Genomic DNA, 24,164 nt, shown 5'->3' with positions numbered 1-24,164 from the left:
CCTCATAGGTATAAATTTACGTGGATTAGAATCAGAAATTTCAAGAAGAGAAGACAAGAAAGAAACAAACAAACAAATGTATCACTGGGAGACAACTGGACCTTGAATCCTCACCTCCCCTCTCCCCTCCGTCACGCATGTTATTTCCCCCTCCAAGACCCTCCCTTCACCCCATGCCTCACTGCCAGGCTTCCAATCCATCTCTCTTTCATAAGACTGCTATTATCTTTTCAAACTGTTTTTTCTCATTACCTTCATCATCACAACTATACATCACATAAGTCTCACAATAACAATATAACAAAAGATTATGTTGCGACAGAGGTATAAAGCTGGACCAAATGAGTAATAAATACTTCACTGTATCATTATCTCACTTCACATATAACTCTGACTGACTTTTGTTTGGTATCATTTCAAACTACAACTGAAATGCAATTTTTTTTCTAATTAGATCTTTGATAATGTCAATAGAAAACAAAATACAGGAAATTGAAAAAAAAAAAATTTGGAAAAAAATAATAAATAAATATGGCAGGCAGTTCAAGTCGGACTTTGGTCCCTGGGTCGGTCAGAGTGACTTATTGCGAAATCCGAATTATCGGGGTCCAAGTTACCAAGGTTCAACAGTACACCTTGCAGAAGTTATGTCTGGAATGACACATTGATTCATGCAGGGCTCTGTTTATTGTTGGATATGTACCGGAGACAGATGGGATCTCTATTAAACAAAAATCTATCTTGATAAAGAAAGAATTTAGAATAATGAAAGTTTCACTGAACTTTATTTCTATGTAATTAGATAAAAAATAGAATAAAGGATAAGGTCCTGAGGAAGAATTTTACAACACAGGACTTGACAAAAAAAATTAAAAAACTGACTCCCACACCAAATCCACTCAGCAGAGAGGCTCAGCAGGAGGTGAGGGGTGGGAATGGATCCTTCTTGCTCACCACCACCTTGCGATGTGCATGAGAGATATAGCCTTTGATGCGGCCATCATTGATCATATTGGACAGGATGCACTCTGTCTCGTCCAGATCCACATCTTCCACACACATCCACTGTAGTGCACGAAGGAACAGGGTGATGTCAATCTGGTGTGTGCCACTCATCAGGAACCTGTAGGAGAGGGAGCAACACTATGCATGTTTCTCAGGTCTACAGGTTGAACTGAGTGAAAATGAAGTGCATCACATGTTTTTCTGTAATTTCCTCTCCCAAACAGCTAAGTAAAGTTTGCTATCAAGTTACACATAATTTAATAGATTACAATTCATGATGTACAAAACCAACAAAAAAACATATTCTTTAAAGTATCACGAATACACTGAAAACTTTACCTGGAGGCAGGATAAACTAACCATGAGAGGCAGAAACTGGGCACCAAACCTCAATCAGGACACACAGTTGCAATGAGTCTGGCATATTACATTTAAGCTAAAATGATTACCATTCAATTGGCCTTTACTGTCCAATAACAATAACAACACAACTAAGAGGCATCATACATGTCTACACATACATAAGAACCTTCCATGTATTTTCTGTAATAAAAAACTTCACAAAAATTCAGAGCAACAATCATTATAACGTGAGAACTTTTTAGTGTACCTACTGTACATTTCCTCTATAAGACAACTTGCAGTCATACTCACACTTTCTTGAAGAGATTCCTGAATGCTAGAATCTTGAGCTTCTCCAGGATGAGGTAGATACCAGCACCAATGAAGAAACTCTCATGCCTGGCCAGGGTCTCAGAGAGGAGCTTCACATTGCCTTGCCGTACTGAAGTCACCACGTCTTGGAACTCTGGCAGGTTGTACCTCTCCAGTACAGATGGCTTGGGTAGGTACCCCTGTGTGCATAATTGTCTCATGATAAGACAGACTGATTCATTACACAACCAAAACAATGAAATATATTACAAGTATGTTATTATGCATGATAGAACAAAAGCAAGAAACAAGCAATGAATCTCTACAGTCTACAGTATAATGAATATGTATATCAAAATAACAATGAAGGAGGGAAGGAAGCAATGTCCAGCAGTCAAAGAAACACACACCCGCAGCATTTTAACAGGAATCAAGTAGATGAGGATGCGTCTTTTGTTCTTCCGACTCCCAACATGACATCTTTGGAATGCAAATGACAAAGTTGCATCAGCTAAAAAGAATAAACAAGATTTGTTAAATATGCATTTCTAAATATGTAATACAGGCAACCCCCGATTAACGAATGGGTTACGTTCTTAAAAAAACATTTGTTGTGTGAATTTTCGTTAAGCGAACCAATTATAACATGTTTGATCCCTGAACTGAACTTCCATTGAGAGTAAACAAAGCAAGAGTGCATCATAGTACAGTAAAAGGTTTAATAAAAGTAAAAATTATGAAGTTAAACATTTAAGCAGTATAATTTAAGATTAAGTCATTGTAATGTACACTAATGTACGTATGTAAGTAACTTTATAATGTTGATGATCTTAAATTTATGAAGGGAGGGAAAGTGGAGCGGGAAAGATGCTAGCTGGCAACAAAGCTGTAAACAAAGCGTGCATCGCTGTACTGCATACAAAACTTATGTACCACATTTCTACAAGGCTATCCATTTTATCCATTGCAGAATCATGAGTACTGGTGGTTCTTTTAGCTTGCAAGGAAGATACGGTCTCACCAGCCTTCTTAATAGAGTCTGCTGACTTGAAAATAGTAGAGACAGTAGATGGAGTCAAGCCATGGTGGCGAGCAATGCTATTAGTTTTCTCGCCTCTCGTACCTGTGAATATCCAGCTTCACTTCGAGAGTAAGAGACTTCCTTGTCTTCTTAGCAACGCTAGGTAACATTGCAGGGCTGGTTGCAGGGTGTTTTGGTGGCATGTTGAGCGAGGAAATATGAGCTGCTGCTGGACGCTGTTATTGTTTTGAACTAAGAGCAGGGAAGGGCAGAGGAGTAAGTGGTGCGTGTTTTGTTCACGAGAAGAGCTGGTGTATTCAAAAGCTTGTCGGCTTGCGTGATACGGCGGGGCTTTCAAACTTGGAAAAAATTTCGTTGAAGAAAACAAATGGTGTTTTGCCCACAAGCTACTCTTCCTCTTTGCAATGCAAAAAAAAAAAAAAAAAAAAAAAAAAGAAGTCTCTAGATGCTATGGTTACCAAAATATCAGAGGATGGATGAGGTGGTATCATCAGTGTACGTGGCCTTGTGTCCAATCGGGTCCAGTGGCCTTGGTTAGAGTGATAGAAAACGGGCCCCCTTGTATCTCTCTCTCTCTCTCTCTCTCTCTTTATCTATTTTTTTTTTTTTTATACCACGTGAGCTTTTCACAGGAATTTAAGGGCTAAAGGGGATACTTTTTGGGGTACCTCCTGTCTCAAAGCTCACCCATTAGGAAACTGTTGACCCGAGTGAGGAAGCCCACCTACATTCGGACCGTGGACAGGATTCGAACCCATGTGCTTGGAGACCTCTCGGACCCCAAAGCACGCATGGTTCCACTGTAACACGGCGGCCTCTCTCTCTCTCTCTCTCTCAATCAAAATGCTCGCAAAGTGATCTAATTTGTATATTTTTTGCAAAAACATAAAATACATACAATAGGAGTTGCTGGTGATGGTGGTGGAATGTCCTCCCCATTGGTGGTTGAACAACCTATATCTGTATCAGAGCCCAGGACATCACTATCTTCGCTCTCTATTATTGTAGAAACTTTTAATTCCAAAGCCTTTCTGATACCACTCCCATTCAAAAGTTGTCTCCCTCACAACATGGCGAGAGACCCGAGGTGAAGAAGTAATGCGCGTGGGAGAGGTGACAGAATCAGACACCGTGAAATCACTGTCTCTCCCACCATCCATCGTTGGAGTTGGTGACACAGTGACGTATAGGTGCGCACGCATATACTTGCTAGTTCTGTAGTGGTGCTCCTCTTTTTCACGCATATCATTGCATGAAAAAAGGTTCTCACTGACTTCTCAGTGAGCACAGTGGTGTATGAATGTCCTGTGAGGAAAAAAAAAACAGGAACATTCATGGAAAGTGTTGTCGCTAGATAGAAAATAAGTGAAAAGGAGTGGAAGACTCCAAGATGGCAGAGAAATGCCATTTCAGCATTATTACCTTCGTCCTGTTATAAGTGTAGCTCTGATTCTAGAGACCTAGCAAAGTTCATTAAGTGTTGTCTGTGTAACCGCTGGGCTCATACGAAATGTGTGAATTTGGCAGGGATTAAATCTGAAAATATCTGCAACGTGAAGTATCTGTGCGATGTTTGCTTCATTGAGGTGTCGTTTCTGAAGAAATTCATCAATGGTGTTGAGGAATTTAAGTCTGATTTGAAGAGTATTACTGCTAAAGCTGACAAGATGATGGAAATAGTTGATAATAAGATGGCAAGAATGGAAGAGATAAGTATCAAGGTCGATGAGGCAACAGAAGGCTCGGCGGGAGTTACTGGCTCGCTGAATTCTGCTGACTCGAACATTCCACGCCTTGGCAGGACGTGAAGAGGAAGAGGAGGATGAAAAAGAACCTGCTTGTTGTAGGGGTAACTCAGGATTCTGAAGCAAATCTGAAGAATGAAGTTTCTCATGCTTTGGATGGAATGCAAATTAATGATACAAAGTTTGCTAATGATGGCAAAAAATAGTGATGAATTTTGCCAATGAGAGTCTGAGAAATGAGGCAGCCCAGAAACTGGAGAATGTTGAAAAGTTGACAACTAAATCAGTTCAGAAAATTAAACCCAAGATAATGCTATGTAATGTCCATAAGGAAGAGACTAAGGAGTATCATTGATACAATCATTGCAAGAAATGACTACCTTCAAGCAGTTCCTGATATCAAGTCAAAGATTGAGAATATTTTTTGCAAACCAGCAGCAGGGGGCACAGTTCATTACATCATGAAATGTGATCCAATGATAAGACAGCTGTTACATCAGCATCAGGACAGGATTAAGCTTGAGTGGGAGTTTACCAGGTTCGACAGGTATCATGCACTTATCTGTTACCATTGTCAAAGGTATGGTCATACTGAGGCAAACTGCAATGCCAAGAAAAATGGTGAGCATCCCATTTGCTTTAAATGTGCAGGCAACCACAAGTCCAAGGATTGCACATCTACAGAGAAGAAATGCATAAACTGTGTGAGGTTTAAGAAACAGAATACTGACCACTCGGCGAATAATAGTTGCTGTATTGTGTTGGAAAGTGAGATTGACAGGATCAGAAATATTACAGATCATGGCTACTAATGCTGTGAGCTCTATGTTGAAATGTGGTTTATTAAATGTTCAGTCAGTTGGAAACAAGACAATAGAAATCAGAACTTTAATTAATGATGAAAGTCTGGATATTCTTGCTTTGAATGAAACATGGCTGAGTGAATATGATACTGCAAAAATTAAAGAAATGACCCCTGACACTCATACATTTGTGCACATACCAAGGAAAGAAGGAAGAGGTGGTGGTGTTGGTCTTTTACTTTCTAGAACATGCAATAAAATTAAGGTGGATAAGTCAGAAAAATGGGAGAGCTTTGAACATATGCAAGTTCGCTGTGAGCTTGGTGGTAGAAAATCTATGTTTATAGTGGTCTATAGACCTCCAAGCCTAAGTGCCCGGTCGTTTATTGACGATTTCAGGAAATACTTGGAACTGCTGGATATGGTGAGCGTTAATATTTTTATTTGTGGAGATTTTAATATAAGAATGGATGAACAAGAAAACTATATAGTGAGGGAGTTTCAAGATATGATGAAATCCTTTAATTTAGACAATAAAGTAGAAAAAGCAACATCTGCTGGTGGACATGTAATTGACTTGGTCTTCTGTGACTCAGATCATAATCTTGTTCGAGAAGTAAATGTTGATGAAATCTGCAGGATTTCACCGGTGCACAGGATGGTTACTTTTCAAATATCTTGTAAAAAAGAAACTACGTACACTAAGCGATTAGTGTTTCGTAGGAAAAATTATTTTGACCCTGAGCGGCTGATAGCTGAAGTGTCACAGGCCATTCAGTTAAGAAAGGATGATGTGTGTACTCATGGAAGAGTAGCAGTTGAGAAATGTGAATCTTGTTTGTCTGAATTATATAATGGCAACATGAAAAAAGAATACAATGAAATGTGTCCACTTCATGAAAAGGATATTAAGATTAAGGATCATGCACCTTGGTTTAATACTGAAATTTCCATAGCTAAGAAAGAAAAAAGGAAGAAAGAAAAAAGGTGGCGTAGACTACGAACAGAAGAGGCAAGAAGGAATATATGGACATGAGAAACAGGCTAAACAAACTTGTACAGAGGAGAAAGTGTCAGTACTATAGACAGAAGTCATTAGAGTCACGGTCTAACATTAGTAGATTATATAAGATACTGGATAATTTGACAGGTAACAGGAGAATAAATAAGTTGCCTGAGGGGTTTAATGACACTGTGCTGGCAAATATGTTCCTTGACTTCTTTGATCAAAAGATAAAGTCGATTGTGGAGAGCTTTAGAAATGAGGAGCTTGAAATACCCGTGAGTATGCCAACGCCTCGGGCTAAGCTACTCTCCTTTAAGCAAGTAAGTGTGGATGAAGTAAAGGAGATTGTACATAAAGTTAATATAACCTACTGCGATAATGACCCATTACCTATTAGTGATATTATTCAGAGTGAGAAGTTCTGTGAAATTCTGGAAATTTTTAACTGATTATAAACAGTAGCTTCATGAACAATACCTTTCCTGTCTCTGAAATATGGCATTGATAAAGCCCATTGTAAAGGGTAAAATGGATACGCAGTGCTTGAGTTCCTTTAGACCTGTATCTAATTTGACCTTTTTATCGAAGATTATTGAAAGTGCTGTATTAAACCAATTACTCGACCATTTGAAAGTAGTGCAGGCTTTACCGGATAATCAATCGGCTTATAGAAAACTTTATTCGACTGAGACAGCTTTATGCTCAGTTATCAATGATCTGATAATCCTGATGGATGAAGGAAAATGTGGTTTGCTAATTTTACTGGACTTAAGTGCAGCATTTGACACAGTTGTTCACAGATTGCTTCTTTTAGATTGCAGGTCTGTCGGTATTGATGGAGATGCACTAACATATTTAGAAAGTTATCTTGCAAACAGGCAATACTGTGTTCAAGTTGGTAAATCTTTCTCAGACAAGAAGATTTTAGAAAGAGGAGTACCCCAAGGCAGTGTTTTAGGTCCTATTCTGTTCTGTATATATACTATTGAACTATCACACATACTAAGAAAACATGACATTGACTTCAAACTGTTTGCTGATGACACACAGTTTTACATGACCTTGAACAATGTAGATAATGTTGAAGGAAAGATAAAACTTATTATGGATGATGTTGGTAGATGGATGGAATCCAAGCAGTTGAAACTTAATCAAAACAAGACTGAATGTTTGATAGTGGGTAAGAATAAGGACTTAAAGAGGATTGATATGTCCACATTATATATTGATGGTAACAGTTTGGGTGTTCGTGATACAGTGAAGGATCTGGGAGTATTATTGGACTGTCATTTATCTATGAAAGATCAAATACGGCAGGTGGTTAAGACGGCAAGATACCATCTGAAAAATATAGGTTTTGTCAGAAAATACTTGGATGAGAAAACTACGAAGATGCTGGTTCATAATCATGTGATAAGCAAACTGGATTACTGCAATTCTCTGTATTATGGACTGCCTAAGTATCTCTTAAAAGACTTACAGCTTGTCATGAACAGAGCTGCCAGACTGATTACAGGCGTCTCTCCTCGTGAGAGGATAACACCTGTATTGATAGATCTGCATTGGCTGCCAATTAAAGCACGAATTGAGTACAAGATTAGTGTTATGACTCATCAGGCATTACAGTCTGGAAAACCTGAGTACTTGAGGAACTTACTGGAAACATTCCACCATGACACTACGATGGAGCTGAGACACGATGCAGACCCATACAGACTACATGAGCCAAGATATAACCTTGACATGGGATGTCGAGCATTTGCAAGATGCGCACCAAGGATTTACAATAAACTGCCGAGTGATATCAAAGGTTGTGCCAGGATCGATATCTTCATTTGTTCAAGGAAAGAAATTGAAGACATATTTGTTCAAGGAAGTAAATTTATGATTTTAATCTGCCTTTGGCATGGAAATCACAAAGACAATTATAGCTCTGTCTTCATTATGCTAGTTGCTTTTGAGGAGGCTCTGCTGAGCGCTGCCTCGCAGTGGAGCGGAGCCTTGAACAAACACCCCAAGTAACAAGTAACCCTTTTAGCTTGCATGTTGTCTCTCCCCATGATATTTGTTTCACTCCTCTATTGCCTGCTATAATGGATATCATATCTTAGTATTCATATACGCTCATGCCACGAGGATAACCTCAACTCCGTGGCTTATTAATGAAATACCGCAGTATTTCATTAATAATTCACTATCACTCAGTGTCACGGAGTCAAGGTTATCCTCGTGGCATGAGCGTATATGAATACTAAGATATGATATCCATTATAGCAGGGAGTAGAGGAGTGAAAACATAAACATCATGATGAAAGTAACACGCAAGCAAAAGGGTCACAAGAAGAAGAAGAAGCGGCCGAGTCACCGCGAGCCTACTGCTTCGTCTGTGGCTGATCTCATCTCTGCTCTATTTTTTGGTATTCCATATAAGATTTCACTTTATGCATTACAAAACAATCCTTTCTTGGGGGCAAAGTTTGTAAAAAGCTAATAGAAATGTTTTTTTGTGAACATAAATGCATATATAAGACAGCAGCTCAGAGCAACCTTGTCACTGTCCCTCAAGTGTTCATGGATGCCATTTCGCTGCAAGTGGTTGCTCTGACGTTGTTAAAGAATCTTGGATCCAGCTCCAGGAGCGCTAGAGACAGAGGTGGAGAGCCAGCCAATCACAGCGAAGCCACCGCGTTCGTCGCTCACCCGGCAAATTCAAACCCAGAAAATTCGCTAAAACGGACGTGGCTGTACGTTATGCGGATTTTTGGTCTAACTTTATATAGTATGTCAAACCGGAAATTCGTTAAACGAACGTTTGTTAAGCGGAGTATTACTGTACTCAGCTGCAAGATCGGTCATTCTTCCTCCTTTCTCGTATTTATCAATAATCTCCTTTTTCCTTTCGATGGTTGTCACTACATTCTTTCTTGTAGGCTTATTCTCACCACTAACATGCCTTTCTGGTGCCATTGTAGGCTTCTAAAAGAGAGAGAGAGAGAGAGAGAGAGAGAGAGAGAGAGAGAGAGAGAGAGAGAGAGAGAGAGAGAGAGAGAGAGAGAGAGAGAGAGAGAGAGAGAGAGAGAGAGAGAGAGAGAGAGAGAGAGAGAGAGAGAGAGAGAGAGAAAACTGCGGAGAGTAAGCGCAGGATAATGTTATTTTTACAACAGCAAAGGATAAACTGGCTGTGGTGGCCCGATGGGGCGCATGGGGCGGTGGGAAGGGAGAGACCCTTTGTTTACAGCCACGTGGATGGATGTTTAACTAATAGGTATTTTTTTTAGTATTAAGTCGAACTTTTGCATTCGACTATTGAAAAGTTCGACTATTTAGACGTTTGAGTATTGAGTCTCCACTGTATATATATATATATATATATATATATATATATATATATATATATATATATATATATATATATATATATATATATATAGAGAGAGAGAGAGAGAGAGAGAGAGAGAGAGAGAGAGAGAGAGAGAGAGAGAGAGAGAGAGAGAATCCTTGTAATTCGACGGGGTTAGGGCAGTTTTTCATTGGTTGAATCAGCGTTAATTTGAATCGTGAAGCAATTTTTCCCATAGGATACTTAAGAATTAGGGGGAATGGTGACCAACCTACAGCCTAGACCACCCAAAACATCACTATAACCTTAAAAACACTAACCTAGACTAAATCAGTACTTCATTTATATCTAACTTTTTTTATTAAACACATTAGGGTGCTGTAGAGCACATTTTTGGAAATAAAAACACTTGCATGATGCAACGGTCTTGCGGTACTTGTCCCTGTTCTTCCAAATTATTAATACTGTTGATCTAGGGAGACCCATTTGCAGTGCAACGACACTGTGAACTATACCTGCCTCACACTTTCTTATAAGCTCAAGCTTATCTTTGAAAGGCAGGAAGTTGTGCTTTTTAGGGCTGGGGAACACCGGCTGGGGCTAGAGTGACACAGATTAAGCGACGCACAGGCCGCAAGGCTGCCACTCTAAATTTTCATTTCTCCCTACCACTTGCACGCATTTCCTCCTACTTTCATCCACCACTCGTGCACATTTTCCCCTATTTTCACCTACGCCAATCCCAAAATTCCTTTTTGTACATGCATATATTATTGTGTGAAAATAAACGTTTTTATACTTTCTGCAGTTTTATTCTTTTACTACAAAAGAAACAAAAAAAACTTTCTGTTATCGAAAAATTAACTTTTCTTTGGTATATTATCATGTCAATGAAATACCGCGGTATTTCATTACTAATTCACTATCACTCAGTGCCACGGAGTCGAGGTTATCCTCATGGCATGAGCGTACATGAATACTAAGATATGACATCCATTATAGCAGGCAATAGAGGAGTGGAAACAAATATCATGGAGAAAGACAGAATTAATTAAGTTTGAGTATTGAGTCTCCACTGTATGACAAATTCTGAGTGCTCTTTATATTTACCAACTGATCTTTCGCATTCACCTTCTTTTACTTTGCTCTTATTATCTTAGACCACTGACATGACAATAATCTTACTTTACCATTATCTACATACATACCATCTGGTAGCAGGGACGGATTTAGGAATTTGGGGGCCCTAGGCAAAGGTAGGAATAGGGGCTCCCAGTACCTAATCCAATAAAGTGGGGACTGAAGGGGGGGGACCCCTTTTTCTTTATACATCCATAGGGGCCCCTAAGACACACTTAACAGGATAATCATTTGGCTGGCATTTTAGCAAATGGAATTCAATAAAGAACATAAATAATGTGTGCAAATAATAAAATTTCTATTAACCATAAGTGTATGAGGAATTTCATGGGGCTCCCAGAAACTCAGGGCCCTATGCAACCACCTAGTGTTGCCTAATGGTAAGTCTGCTATTGTCTGGTAGTTTCTCTTAAGTAACATGTTTTTTTTTAGATGGATGAGATCTGAATTCAGTAAGACCATGATGCGTTCTCACTACAAGTAAGAGTCACAACATTACCTGACTGGAAGTCTGAGTCAAACATGTCCTTCCTGCCAGTGTAGTACTTGTAGGTGATGAGTTGTGACAGGGAGAAGCGATCCTTGAAGGAGAGAGCCTCTATTGCACGCACCATTGGCTTACATAAGTTCAGTTTGTTAATTTTGAAGTAAATCTTGAAGAACTGGTTCACCAGGTACAACAGACCCCAGCGCTTGGTGCAATCCTCGGAGGTGCGTCTGTACACCAACACACACAGATAAGAATAATTGGCAACAACATTCACTAAATTGCCTTCCATTTTCTTTTCTTTTGTTCCACTCAAAAAATAAAAATAACTTGTGAGGAGCTTCATTACACTCAAGGTAATGTCTAATTAAACAAAGTTAGTTCAATACATCATCAAACACTTATCAAGTCTAGGTATAATGTAGTTTACTTTGCTTTAGGGAGATTTATGATTTGAGTCTGGCTATAGCCTGGGTCAGAATAATAAAAATCACATAGAATCAGTTAAGACCAACTGCATCTAGAAGGCACAAATAAACTAAACAAAATATTGAGCTATGTACAATTAAAACTGAATAGTAGACATACCAACCATAAAGACCCAATGAACTAGTCAAGGAGTTGTAATTTATCTACCATGTTCTCTTTAGTTGGATAAGGGTGAACCAGCATTTTCTTAAGTTGTGCTGCCCAAGTGATACGGGCACACACTTGGAGCTTAGTGATGGTTGGATACTTACGTGTCTGCTGCACAAATACGGAAGCAGCTCATCAGTGCCTCGGCAGCCTTCTCCAAGGTCTCTCCTGCCTTACTGGCGCCAGTGCGAGTCAGTTCTTGGTCAGCAGCTAATGCAAATAACCTGTTGATATGGAAATCTTTTTATTTGATTATTATTATTATTATTATTTTATTTTATCTTATTTATTTTCTTTTTTTATGGTATGACCTATAACACCTGAAAGGTTCACTAAAGAGTATGGGAAGTGCTGTTCAACTTCCACCCATTAGCAGCGCAAAAAATTTTACTTATAGTAGTGCCCATATTAAGGCCCACATCACCACCCAAGCACATCTTTGGTGTAAGGCAATTACACTACCTAGAACCTGGATACCATGGTGACATATAGGTAACTTTAAACCACTCAACAAATGACAAAGTTTCAGGGTGGTACATGGTGGGATTCGAACCTATGCATGGATCTGCCCGATCCCATGCTCACCACCTTATCCACTAGGCCAGTGATGTAGTATTGTTGTTACTATTATGTATAATTTCTAACAATAAAATGTTACAGCTTCAAGAAACTTTATAAAATGGCCAACATAAACATATCACATTTTTATTTTTTTTTTCCTAAATTATTAAGATGCATAATGTTTACTCTTTTTGCTCATATTCACATATTATTGCTGCACCTATTCTCTCCACCTCTCTGCAAAAGTTAACCATTACAGCGGGTCTTCGCAATTTGACGGGTTTAGGGCGGTTTTTCATCGGTAGAATCAGCATTTATTCGAATCGTGAAGCAATTTTTCCCATAAGATACTTAAGAATTAATGGGATAGGGACCAACCTCCAGCCTAGACCCCTCAAAACATCACTATAACCTCTGAAAAACACTAACTTAGACTAAATCAGTACTATTAAAGGCTTCATTTATATCTAGCTTTTTTTTATTAAACACATTAGGGTGCTGTACAGTACAGTTCTGGAAATAAAAACACTTGCAGTGGTCTCGCGGTACTTGTCCCTGTTCTTCCAAATTGTTGATACTGTTGATCTAGGGACACTTATTTGCACTGCAACGACACTGTGAGCTATACCTGCCTCACACTTTCTTATATGCTCAAGCTTATCTTTGAAAGGCAGGAAATTGTGTTTCTTACAGCTGGGGCTGGAGGTGGCTTTCCGTCGTCTTCAGTCAGACGAAATGCACGTTTTCCTCGAGTGTCAATTTTTAGTCAAATTAAGCTCTATGGTTTCTAATTAACACTTTTATAGAATTCATTTTCTTGTTAATTGGAATGACGCTATAATCTCAAATCAATAGAATCTTGATAAGTAGATGTACAATAAGTCCTCGTTATAAGGTGGTTTTTTATCCAGTAAATTCACAGTTATGGTATTTGGAAATTACTACCCTCAATTCGATATACAGTAAGAAAAATTCACAGATATGGTATCCACTCATGTCATCCGGGAGGGCCCAGTGCGGGGCAGCAGGGGTGATGACGTCATCCATGCCACACCTCCCCGCCACTCACAGTACTGACCACCCTTGGAGCCTATTACCTCTTCCCCTCACCCCCTTTTTTTTAACTGCATCACATATTACTTACATGCATTACTAATTAGATGAATAAATGGAATATTAAAGGGTCTATTGTAAGCACAAATATATTCATAATAATCATGGCAAATACTTAAAGCCTACTACCAGCAGTGAACCATGCAGCAACTAATAAAGGGCACAGATGGGCCTGGCAAGCCCACTATCAGAGAATGGTGGAAGTTGTATAACATCACGCACGCCTTATATAACATCAAGTCATCTTGGGACGAAGTGAAGACGTCTACTATGAACTGCTGTAGAGCACATTTTTGGAAATAAAAACACTTGCATGATGCAACGGTCTCGCGGTACTTGTCCCTGTTCTTCCAAATTATTGATACTGTTGATCTAGGGAGATCCATTTACAGTGCAACGACACTGTGAATTATACCTGCCTCACACTTTCTTATGAGCTCAAGCTTATCTTTGAAAGGCAGGAAGTTGTGCTTCTTAGGGCTGGGGAACGCTGGCTGGGGTGAGAGTGACGCAGATTAAGCGACGCACAGGCCACAAGGCTGCCACTCTAAATTTTCATTTCTCCCTACCACTCACGCACATTTCCTCCTACTTTCACCGACCACTCGTGCACATTTTCCCCTATTTTCACCTATGCCAATCCCAAAATTCCTTTTTGTACATGCATATATCATTGTGTGAAAATAAACGTATTTATACTTTTTGCAGTTTTATTTTTTTACTACAAAAGAAATAAAAAAAAACTTTCTGGTATTGAAAAATTAACTTTTCTTCGGTATATTATCATGTCAGACTGGACGATCTACGCAGGAATAAGCAATTGACTCTCGTCCTAATGGAGCACCTAGCCACATTGCAACATACTCCCACATGTTGTGTCAGATATATATACGTTCCTAAAAAAAACCCTTTGTTAAGCGAAACTTCGTTAAGCGAACCGATTATAACAAGTTTAACCACTGACTTGAACTTCCATTGAAAGTAAACAAACTGAGAGTGCATCATAGTACAGTCAAAGGTTTAATGAAAGTAAAAATTATGAAGTTAAACATTTAGGCAATTTAATCTAAGTCATTATAATGTACACTAATGTATGTATGTACATAACTTTATAATTTTGATGATCTTAAATTTATGAAGGGAGGGAGAGTGAAACGGAAAAGACACTAACCGGCAACCTGTGGAATGTAAACAAAGATCGCATCATTGTATCACATACAAAACTTATGTACCACATTTCCACAAGGCTTTCCATTTTATCCATTGTAGAGTCACGAGTTCAGGTGGTTCTTTTAGCTTGCAAGGAAGATATGGTCTCCCCAGCCTTCTTAATAGAGTCTGCTGACTTGAAAATAGTAGAGACAGTAGATGGAGTCAAGATGGTGGTGAGCAATGCTATTAGTTTCTCGCCTCTATCGTGTCTGTGAATAACATTCAGCTTCACTTCGAGAATAAGAGACTTCCTGGTCTTCTCAACAACGCTAGGCAACATTAAAGGGCGTTTTGGTAGTAAGTTGAGTAAGGGAAGACGAGCTGCTGCTGACACTGTTATTGTTTTGAACAGGGGAGTGAGTAGTGCGTGTGTTGTCCACGAGAGGTGCTGGTGTATTCAAAAGCCTGTCGGTTTGCAAGATACAGTGGGGCTTTCAAACTTGGAAAAAATTATCTGGATAAAACTATGTTAAAACGAGTTTGGTGCTCATTAAACGAGCAGATGGTAGTAAAATTAAACCTTCGTTGTAGTGAAATTTCATTGTGTGAACGTTCGTTAAGCGGGGTTGCCTGTATATGTATGTATGTGTATATATATATATATATATATATATATATATATATATATATATATATATATATATATATATATATATATAAATGCACAGTAAGTCCTCGTTATACGGTACATATGCGTTCCTGGAAACCTTACTGTAAATTGAATTTACCGTATACCAAATCCATTATAACATGTAATAATAGGGAATGCCTTCCAGCACGTCAAAAGTCACCCCTACAGAAATGAAAATACATGAAAATACAGTACTACTCCGCTTAACGAACGTTCGTCTAACGAATTTCCGGTTTAACGTACTATATGAGTAGCTGCCTGTGACAAGGATACAAGCGCCAACCCCTTTGAAACAGAGTTATTATAGTATTCTGTTCCATAATTTCCCCTACTTCTTGAAAATACTATTGATGTGATCGTAGCTGCAATGTACGTGCAGCTAACATTGATTATTCAGAGTAGTGTCTACTTCATCAACCATGCTACTAGCATCATCATTTCATTCGGTAAAATATCAGATGTTTGATGATGATGGGATGCTCAGATGTTTGGTAATGGCTAATTCTAACACAAACTATTAGTGTACACTATTGTTGTTCAAGAAAGTTAGTGTTAAACGCATCAAAGCTTCCCTAAATGAAAAGAAAAAAAATTATGTATGTGTTCACGCTCCACAACGATACAGCCAGGCAGCAAGCCCAAACTGTCGTACTGCACTGCTAATGCCAATATTCTTTCGTTTTGTGTCAAGCTATTATAGTTATGTTAATTAAGTATTATTCAGAGAGAGAGAGAGAGAGAGAGAGAGAGAGAGAGAGAGAGAGAGAGAGAGAGAGAGAGAGAGAGAGAGAGAGAGAGAGAGAGAGAGAGAGAGAGAGAGAGAGAGAGAGAGAGAGAGAGAGAGAGAGAGAGAGGAAGGTTATGGAGGTGAAGGAAGTCAGGGTGGGTGGGAGGAGGATGTGACAGGGGAAAAGTGCGAGTGAGAAATACTTATTTTGATTTACTAATATTCAATAAATTTATTAGAAATTGTCCTCATACTACAATGTACATCGTTTCATTACACTTTATCACATAAACATATTTACTGAGCACCATTCTTTCCATATTTCAAGTAAATTGACCGTGAAAGGGTCTGAAAAAACACAAATTCAGTGAGATCTTATTGATTTTTGGATTCGGGGATGGAAAAACTACTTTTGCGTCCGCACAAGTGCCATAAATACTCCAAGTTCTTGGCATCAGGTGCATTTGATCTACAGATATCTGCCTGTCACGTGTCATCGTCTCCACTCACTTCTACACTACACGCAAGGGAAAGGAAGCAAAAATAGGTATATATGTAGGTATACAGGGTGTAACATGAGTTTCTGCAGATGTTGCTAGAGACAAAAGTACGTTATTTTAAGTGAAAAATGTGTTATATGTATACATGCATTTTGAGACTGCTTAGCCGTTGTCTGTACACTTAACCCTCGGCTATCGCGCCCAATTGGGGCTGAAATAGCCGTGCCATAGCCGAAAATGCGATAGCCGAATTGATCTTGGCGGGAAGGCGGTTTTGGCCAATGAGCGCTCAGATATTCCATGACGTCATGGCGGGGCGCGCGATAGCAGGCATCTGAGGTTGCGATAATGAAATTTTAGCAGCTTTTCATGGGTGCGTGATAGCAATAAAACGCGATAGCCGAAGTCACGATAGCTGAGGGTTGACTGTACAGTACATAGTTTGAGTGTGGCGGTACTATGCAACAGATACAACGCTTGGGCCGCATGGTTGTTTGCTCCAAATTTCTGTGTGTGGCGTTTCATCTCTCTCTCTCTCTCTCTCTCTCTCTCTCTCTCTTTCAAAATCCTTCAGTACAAACAAAATGTGTTCACTGTTACTGTCTTGGTTTCACACTTCAAACAGCTGATTTTTTTTGCTAGCATCATGCATGCTCCACTTCCTGCCCGACCAGCGGTGGAGCATGCGTGAGGCTAACACAAAAAATCAGTGGTTTGAAGCGTGAAACCAAGACAGTAACAGTGAATATATTCTGTTTGTACTGAAGGATTTTGAGAGAGAGAGAGAGAGAGAGAGAGAGAGAGAGAGAGAGAGAGAGAGAGAGAGAGAGAGAGAGAGAGAGAGAGAGAGAGAGAGAGAGAGAGAGAGAGAGAGAGAGAGAGAGAGAGAGAGAGATGAAACGCCACACACACAGTAATTTGGAGCAAACACCCATGCGGCCCCAAGCGTTGTATCTGTCGCATAGTACCGCCACACTCGAACTATGTACTGTACAGACAACGGCTAAGCAGTCTCAAAATGCATGTATACGTATAACATATTTTCCACTTAAAATAACGTACTTTTGTCTCTAGCAACATCTGCAGAAACTCATGTTACACCCTGCATACCTACATATATACCTATTTCTGCTTCCTTTCCCTTGCGTGTAGTATCTGCCGACCTGTTTTTCATGCAAGCGAGATACTTATATACATACATTTTTTTCCTTTTTCAATTTGCAGTTGGTGTCAGACTCCAAAACTCAAGAAGGTTAATTGAATTCCTCAAAATTTTACTACCACTAACTTTCAATATTCTAAGAGATGGCAGGCATTGAGCAGGACTTAGCAACATTGGAGGTTGACACACCTCAAAACACGGACAGAAAAAAGGCGTGTGCACCAGCTAATTGGGCTAGAAACATAGCTAAACTTAGGAGAAATTCTGGAAAAGAATATTTGAGTGTCAAGACTGGGATGCTTGTAGCAGGCAGACAAATTGGTACTCCTTGCCGTGATGGTTGTTTTGATAAAGTGACCATGCCTGTAATAAGAGAACTCTTTACTGACTTCTGGGCAATAGGTAATTATGATGCCCAAACTGCTTACATCCAGAAGCTTGTTTACAAGGTACCAGTTAAAAGGCACCGGAAAAGCAAGACCCCTGACAAGTGACAACCCTGGAAAGCATCGCGAGTTTATGTATGCATACAGCGTCATTTACAAGGATGAAGCTTTTCCTGTTTGTAGAAAAGTATTTACAGCTATTTTTGGGATTACCAGAAAACGACTTGAGTGTGCAACAGAAAAGGCAACTTCCACACATGTTCCTATACTGGATCAACGCGGACGTCACGAACCTGCCGGAAAAATTACTGGAGAAAAAGCGCAATGCGTTAGAGATCACATCAGCCAATTACAGACAATGACAAGCCACTACAGCCGTGCCAGAAATCCTCACTTGAAGTACTTGGAGAACAACTTGACCATCTCAAAACTTTATAAATCTTATGAAGAATGGACGTCTGCCAATCATCCTGAGGTCGAAAAGGTGACTCAACGTTATTACCACAAGACTTTCTCACATGAGTTCAACATTGGCTTCCAGCCACCAAGGTCAGATACCTGCAGCACATGTGGTAAACTGACCACTTTCATCAAGCTGGCCACCACCGAAGCTGACAAACAACTCTTACAAGACCAGCTGAAGCACCACAAGGATAAAGCATCACAAGGACAACAATTAATGAAGAACAAGAAAGAAGACATGCATGATGAAGTTGCTGTTATTTGTATAGACCTACAGCAGACCATTCCCATTCCCAAACTCTCCACAAGTGTTGCATATTACCACCGCAAGTCGTGGATGTACAACTTTTGCATTCATAACCTGAAGACCAATGAATCAAAAATGTTTGTGTGGGATGAAGTTACAGGTGGACGTGACTTCATTGAGATCACCAGCTGCCTTAAGAAATGGATTGCAATGGAGTATGACGAGAAGCATTTTAAACATCTCAGTTAGTTTCGAATGGAAGGCGGTGGGGTACGCTCAAGGCCGCCTGGAGAAAACGCTTCGCGCGACTTACTTTCCATTATAAAACTACTTGTGACAATGCCTTCTACTTGCTGTGTACCTTACTGCAAAGGCAATTACAAAACTGGTCCAAGAGTGAGTGTATACCGATTCCCTCAGGCCTCAACAGCCTGAGCTTCGGAGGAAATGGTTACAAGCCATCAGGAGGAAGCATTTCACTCCAACTCATCACAGCAGGGTAAGCACTATACAGGTATTTGTTGTTTTGCATGATCTACTTGTTAAGTTACGAATTGGGTACTTTCCTGTTATTGCCCCACCACAAATTTTTGGTTAGTTTAGGTTAGTTTAAGATAGGTTATGTTAGAAAATTAGTTAACCTAACCTAACCTACCCTAACCTAAGATAAAGAAAATCAAATACAATAGAAAAATCAGAAAATTAGTGGTGGGACAAGAACAGGAAAGATACTCTTTAAAAATTAAAGCAAAGATACAAATGTATTACCTTATTATGAAATTTGTTTATACTGACTACATTATGAGTAAAAGCTAACTTAAATCTTTAAAAATAATACATTAACTAATTAAATACATGTATAAGATGCTTAAAATAGGTAAAGATTTGTGAATATTAATAGTAATGAGAAATATACAGAGTATTTAAGAAGAGTTCACAAAACAACATTTCTATTAGCTTTTTACAAACCTTGCTCCCAAGAAAGGATTGTTTTGTAATGCATAAAGTGAAATCTTACATGGAATACCAAAAAATAAAGCAGAGATGAGATCAGCCACAGACGACTGAAGCGGGAGACTCGCGGCGACTCGGCCGCTTCTTCTTCTTGTGACCCTTTTGCTTGCGTGTTACTTTCATCATGATGTTTATGTTTTTACTCCTCTACTCCCTGCTATAATGGATATCATATCTTAGTATTCATATACGCTCATGCCACGAGGATAACCTTGATTCCGTGGCACTGAGTGATAGTGAATTACTAATGAAATACCGCGGTATTTCATTAATAATTAACTATCACTCAGTGCCACGGAGTCAAGGTTATCCTCATGGCATGAGCGTATATGAATACTAAGATATGATATCCATTATAGCAGGCAATAGAGGAATGGAAACAAATATCATGGGAAAAGACAACACGTGAAGCTACAAGGGTCACAAGAAGAAAGCGACGGTCGACGAGTCTCGCTGTCTGTGGCTGATCTCATTTCTGCTTTATTTTTTGGTATTCCATGTAAGATTTAACTTTATGCATTACAAAACAATCCTTTCTTGGGGGCATGGTTTGTAAAAAGCTAATAGAAATGTTGTTTTGTGAACATAAATGCGAGAATGTGAGAGAATTTGTAGGTAGCTCCTCTGACTTACAATGACTCATATGACATCATAAAAGTAGTGGTACACCGGTGGTCCAATATGCTGCCAAACGTATATATAATTTTTTCTAACCCATGTGGTATGTTGGGGACCAGCCCAGAATGCATCCCCCCTATTTCCATTATTTCCTATGGGAAAATTACGTCCGCTTAACGAATTTTCACTCTACGAACAACTTTGACATCCCCTATCCTGTTTGTTAAGCGGAGTAGTACTGTAGTAAAAAAAAAAAAAAAAAAAAAAAAAAAAAAGTAAAGTACTGCGCAAAAGAAATAAATAGAAAACGTTTTCATTTACCTTTCACTCGCCATGTATTCTATCAGATGATGTCCCTCACGAGGCTAAGGGACAGTAGGGATTTCAGCCCTTACTCATCTTCCACGGAGTGGACAGACGAGGATAAGACGTCATTGTCTGCACTGTCGGAAGCAGATGTGGAAGGGCCAACTGTAGCAGGGTCGGCACGTTTCACTGGTTTGAAGAAAGAGGATATGGAGAAAGGGCCAGCTGTAAAACCATCGGCAGCGGATGTGGAAAGGCCAGCTGTAGCAGGGTCGGCAGGTGTGACAGGGACGGCATGTCTGACTGGCTTGAAGAACGATTAGATGGAGGACTGTTTGGTTTTTCTTGTTTTTTCATCATAGATTTCTTGACAAATTTTGACACTTTTCTCTATGTCATGAGCCACTTTGCAACTCCTGGCAGGATTTGGGTCATGTTCCTTCAGGGTTTCCAGAGCTTTTTCGATACCACCAAGACATTCTCTAAGAGTTTTGATGTCCAGGCCATGCACAGGTTCTTCCTTGTCTCCCTCTTTTTCTGTCTCCTGTGATGCTTTGTCTAGCTCTATAAGTTCATCATTTGAAAGAGGTTCAGCATGGCTTTCCAAAAGATCTTGAACATCATCATCATCAACTTCATTAAAGCCAGCCTTATGGCACAGATTTACTATGTCATTTCTGATCGCACCGATGTCATCTTCAGCGAAGCCTGGGAAGTCATGTGCGCATTCTGGCTATACTTTATTCCATGCCAAGTTCATGGTAGACGTCTTCACTTCGTCCCAAGATGACTTGATGTTATCTAAGGCGTGCTTGATGTTATACAACTTCCACCATTCTCTGATAGTGGGCTTGCCATTGCCAGGCCCATCTGTGCACTTTATCAGTTGCTGCATGGTTCACTGCTGCTAGTAGGCTTTAAATGTTCTTTATTTTTTAATTTTTTTTTTTATTTATACCATGTGGACTTTTCATGGGAATTTATGGGCTAAAGGGGATACTTTTTAGGGTATCTCCTATCTCAAAGCCCACCCGCTAGGAAACCTTTGCCCTGGCCCTGAGTGAGGAAGCCCAACCTACACTTGGACCGTGGACAGGAGTTTGCCATGATTATCATTAATATATTTGTGCTTACAATAGACCCTTTAATATTCCATTTATTCATCTAATTCAGTGGTATTCATTGCGCGGCTCGTGAGCCGCTGGCGGCTCGCGATGACTCAATTTATGGCTCTCGAAAAATAAATAAATAAATTAATAAAAACAAAAAAGCACACTTCCACTCATCACAGCATTAAGTAAGTTTGGTCTTTATTTTTGCTCTTAATAACAAGATATACACGCTAATATTACCATGTCTAATTTATCTTATTTACTATATTGCACTAGCAGCCCAGTACTACTTAATTTAGTTGAGTTATGCTAGCTTGCACTAGCTGAGACAGGCCTTAGTATTGACAGCTCCTGGTGTATTCAAAAGCCTGTCGGCTTGCATGATACGGTGGGGCTTTCAAACTTTGAAAAAAATTACCTGGATAAAACTTCGTTAAAGCGAGTTTGGTGTTTGTTACACGAGCGGATGGTAGTAAGATGAAACCTTCATTGTAGCAAAATTTTGTTGTGTGAACCTTATATATATATATATATATATATATATATATATATATATATATATATATATATATATATATATATATATATATATATATATATATATATATATATATATATATATATATATATATATATATATATATATATATATATATATATATATATATATATATATATATATATATATATATATATATATATATATATATATATATATATATATATATATATATATATATATATATATATATATATATATATATATATATATATATATATATATATATATATATATATATATATATATATATATATATATATATATATATATATATATATATATATATATATATATATATATATATATATATATATATATATATATATATATATATAATCCATATTTCATAAACTGTAATGGGTGTCCAGACAAATATTTAGTGTTTGAAAAAAAAAAAAAAAAAACATTCTCCTACATATTGTCAATAAACTCTCTAGTTTCCCTTGCAAATTGCTATTTTCCCCCTAAGCTTCCCCTACCTGCTACATTAGGCTAAAATCACCTACTGTAGGGGATTTCCCCTATGAGTGGCAGCCTTGGCACAGGGTAGCATTGGTTTACACTTCCGCCCGGTGGGCTGGCAGCGGATTTGACTGAGTGGGTGGCGCGCGAGATATGAATGTCGAATTGGTGAGTCAGTCGGTCGAACCTTGAGGATTGGGTATTAATTAACTGAGTTCGAATTGGTGATAATTCAAACTTCAAACGGTCGAATCACGAGGATCCCCTGTAACATTTTCTGTTTATTTCTTTTGTGCAGTACTTTACATTGTTTTTTTTTAATCACTTTTCATGTACAGGCAACCCCCGCTTAACGAAGGGGTTACGTTCCTAAAAACCCTTCGTTATGCGAATTTTCGTTAAGCAAACCAATTATAACAAGTTTAACCTCTGACTTGAGCTTCCATTGAGAGTAAACAAAGCGAGAGTGCATCATAGTACAGTAAAAGGTTTAACCCGTAAACTGCGGCACTCACATTCAGAGGGTGTCTCCTGGTGCGGCTAAATCAGTGAACGATTGACTTTCAATGAAAGATATATACTTTATAAAGATGTGTCACAGACATTTCATTTCACAATTCTGTAACTAAAAATTTACTGTAGCTACCATATTTCTAAGTATTTTTTGCCACAAAAATGGATTTCTGGCAGTATCTGGAGGCATTGTGGAGAGCGGGATGGGAGGGGGGAGGTAGGGGGAGGCGGCAGGGGGGATACACACAGACCACTTGTTGCCACTGTTCGTCGACAGGACAGTGTTGTCAATGCTCGAAAAGACAACATTGAAGATTCAATGTTGTCTCTCTCTCTCTCTCTCTCTCTCTCTCTCTTGCTTGCTTCAAGAGTAATAAATGATAAAACATAAGTATTTTATTTCTATAATGGCAATTTTCGTATAAATAATATTCTTTCCATTATTCTGACACTAATATTTTGAATCGCAAATAAAGTAAATGGCATCAAAGTATATGGAGTAAATAACATACATATGGAATGGATAAATTGGTCAAATAAAAATGCATATGCACTGGTAATGGTAATGCGAAATATTGTTCTAGCCTCCTATTATTTTACAATTTTTTTTTTCTCTCTCTCTCACACACTTTGTTCAAAATAAATAAGTGAAACAAAAATACTCTTGCTTGGTTCACAATAAATAAAGTAACGAAATATTAGTTCCGTGTAAGCCACA

At 38.7% G+C, this 24,164-nt stretch overlaps 1 protein-coding gene across 3 annotated transcripts in view; it reads right to left on the bottom strand.

Annotated features, from left to right (window-relative positions):
• Window positions 1–668: 668 nt before the first annotated feature.
• LOC123514272 (PCI domain-containing protein 2-like) overlaps window positions 669–24,164 on the bottom strand; it is a 56,030-nt gene continuing 32,534 nt past the window's right edge. For all 3 annotated transcript variants that reach the window (XM_045272064.1, XM_045272065.1, XM_045272066.1), the window contains 5 exons: window positions 11,963–12,082; window positions 11,235–11,452; window positions 2,070–2,170; window positions 1,660–1,859; window positions 669–1,123 (listed from right to left, as the gene is read on the bottom strand). In XM_045272064.1, coding sequence (XP_045127999.1) covers window positions 913–1,123; window positions 1,660–1,859; window positions 2,070–2,170; window positions 11,235–11,452; window positions 11,963–12,082 — 850 coding nt within the window. In that variant the 3' untranslated portion in view covers window positions 669–912. The remainder of the gene's footprint in view (window positions 1,124–1,659; window positions 1,860–2,069; window positions 2,171–11,234; window positions 11,453–11,962; window positions 12,083–24,164) is intronic.

This window comes from Portunus trituberculatus, chromosome 37 (genome assembly GCF_017591435.1).
Source record: "Portunus trituberculatus isolate SZX2019 chromosome 37, ASM1759143v1, whole genome shotgun sequence".
In the NCBI taxonomy this organism is placed as follows: Eukaryota; Metazoa; Arthropoda; class Malacostraca; order Decapoda; family Portunidae; genus Portunus; species Portunus trituberculatus.
This window is presented reverse-complemented; position numbering and strand designations above follow the sequence as displayed.